At 32.7% G+C, this 2842-nt stretch overlaps 1 protein-coding gene across 1 annotated transcript; it reads left to right on the top strand.

Annotated features, from left to right (window-relative positions):
• The first annotated feature begins 434 nt into the window (after positions 1-434).
• On the top strand, positions 435-1989 carry LOC111902268 (uncharacterized). Its single transcript, XM_023898119.3, has 2 exons — positions 435-589; positions 838-1989. Exon 2 carries the CDS (start codon positions 861-863, stop codon positions 1770-1772), a length of 912 nt encoding a protein of 303 aa, XP_023753887.1. The 5' UTR covers positions 435-589; positions 838-860; the 3' UTR covers positions 1773-1989.
• Positions 1990-2842: the final 853 nt, after the last annotated feature.

Genomic DNA, 2842 nt, shown 5'->3' with positions numbered 1-2842 from the left:
CTTAAAATGAAAATTTTATTTGAAAAAAAATTGGGTCTTTACATGATGGTTGTTGTTCATATGGGAAGGAGGAAGAGGATTGAAATTTTCTTTTTTATTTTTCTTTTAGTCAAAAAAGTATTTATATAAATAAAAAAACTGGAAAACCAAAAAGGTGAGGGTAATATCGTCATTATAAAAAAGTTCAAAGCAAATTGGATCAAATTCACAACAAAATGAAAATTTTGAAACTCTGGTGCTAGTCCAAATTTTTGTGGACTAAAATGACAATTTATAGCTAACTAAAAGGACCATATGTGTAGTTTTGTCATAAATAAAACATAAAAAATGAATCGCATCAACCTAAAATGCAAGTGTTGAGGTTTAAATGTACATATCTCAAACTTAAAGGGTTCAAGTGCATATATTCAAAACCCGAAGGGATTCGAACGTAAGTGTTCTTTAACGACGTGGCGGACCAATTTAGGGTCGTTCGGCCACCACACGGCTCAAATGCCCTTTGGACGTTTAACATATCTCGGCGGCGTGTGAATCATCACCGGTAACTACCGTGCACTTCCGATTATCTCTATCACTGATTACTTATCAGGTATACTTTTAATCATCCTCCATATGATTCATCTATTCACACGTGCATCGTGTTAGCAATTGTATTTTAGAGCTGTGATTCGAAGAGGTTTATGAATTTGGGGGTTTAGGGTTTTGAATACTTGGTATCCTTAGCGATCTTGTAATATAAAAACTATCAGCCACTCTATCCTTCTTTCCAAATTTAATCTATATCGTTCGTGCATTTTGAGAATACTACTTGAATCTAATCAAATTACATGCTTCCAGCTGATAAAGATCATCAAGCTTGAATGAATGGTGCTACCACATCTAGCAGCTTAAAGTCAGCCTTCTCATACTGTGTACAACAAGTTCGCAACTATGATTATCATCACTACCTCTGTCTTCTTGAACTCCCAACCACCATGCGAAGAGCTGCTTTTGCTCTTCGTGCCTTCAATGTTGAAACATCAAGAGCAATGGATGTTGCTTCAGACCCGAAAATTGGCTTAATGCGTCTTCTATGGTGGCAAGATGCCATTGACAAGATCTTCAAGAACAAAATCATCGAACACCCAACTGCCTTAGCTCTCGCATCTGTAATATCCGATCAAAAAATCAGCAAAAACTGGTTGAAACGATCTGTTGAAGCTCGTATAAACGATGCCCAAAGGGATGTTGATGACATCTATCAAACAATTGAAGAGTTAGAGAAATATGCTGAAGATACTTCATCAACTCTTCTGTATACAACTCTTCAAGCAGGAGGAATAGCATCAACAACTGCAGATCATGCAGCTTCACATATAGGAAAAGCAAGTGGTCTTCTTTTGCTGATAAAGTCTCTTCCCTATCATGCTAACAGGAACCATAGCTTTTCTTATATACCATTAAAGGTGGCTGAAAAACATGGGTTGTTAGTTAAAGATGGAGATAGGGTGGAAATAAGAACTGATTCACGTGAGAGATTGAGTGATGCGGTTTTTGATATGGCATCAATGGCTAATGCCCATTTGCAGAAAGCTCGTGTTTTGACTGAATCAGTGCCTAAAGAAGCTAGGTCAATACTTCTGCCAGCTGTCCCTTCACAAGTGATTTTGGATTCTTTGAGTCGAGTTGGGTTTGATGTGTTTGACTCTAGGCTAAATCGGGGGATTTTGGGTGTTCCTCCATTGTTGTTTCAGTTGAAATTGAAGTGGCATTCATGGAGAGGTATGTACTAATTGTTTTTCGTTACATTTTTTGCTAATTAAATAACAGATAGAGTTCCCATATTAAAAAGGGTAATAAAAAGGTAAAGGAAGAACCTTGTGGTTTATTTATTTGCTACCAATGATTTTGTATTCAATGATGTTTATTTTGATTTCTTATTCATTGATCTGTATCAAAATGTACAAGTTTTATTTCTTGTTTGACAGAAATGTTTGTCATTTGGGGCTCTTTGATAGTTGTCGATTGAGTCAAATGAGTCGATCTGATTGTGATTAAGTCGATCAAACAACCATTATCCTTTTAGTTTGTTTTACCCATATATATAAATTTAAATCTTGTTATACGTATCTTTAGACTTATGTAATTGAAGTTCTAAAAAGTAAACATAAGGTTACATAGTCATTTGGATTCATAGAATATTTTTGATATACTTTTTAAATCTTGTTTTGTAGTTCTCCACTTTGGAAATGTTGACATGTATGCGTATCACGACATGATCATTAAAGTTTGCACTTGCAAACAAGTTACGATAATTTTCAAGTCATGAACTATAAAATATAGGTTTTGATTAGATTGGAAAAATCAGGGTCCTATTATGCCATCGGGTATGGTCGCTATATCTTCATTAGAAAAGTTATGCCACATCCATATTCATTACCACACTACTACCATCTGGAATGGTTAACTCTCCACATTATTTATATTTTTTTATTTATTTTTTATATTTTTTTAACATTAGATTAAATAAAAAAACATAATTTTAAACTTAAATAATCATTTTACTAATAAAAAAATTAAATAGTCATATTACTAATTTTTAAAATTAAAAAAGCATATATATATTTATATATAGTTGAGGGTTTAACTTAATTTAAAGGTATAATAAGATTAAAAGACATAATATCAGGGACCACAATTGTAACTTCAATCAAACAGTTGTAACTTCAATCAAAAACAAAATTTGAGAACTTGATTTGCTTTTGAAGGTTCATTTTGTTCACAAGTTTATAACCGTAGTAACAACTGTTATAAAAATAATTAAAATTTTATAATAAAAATATATAATTATTAATCTATTATT

Source organism: Lactuca sativa, chromosome 4 (genome assembly GCF_002870075.4).
Source record: "Lactuca sativa cultivar Salinas chromosome 4, Lsat_Salinas_v11, whole genome shotgun sequence".
NCBI lineage: Eukaryota > Viridiplantae > Streptophyta > Magnoliopsida > Asterales > Asteraceae > Lactuca > Lactuca sativa.
This window is presented reverse-complemented; position numbering and strand designations above follow the sequence as displayed.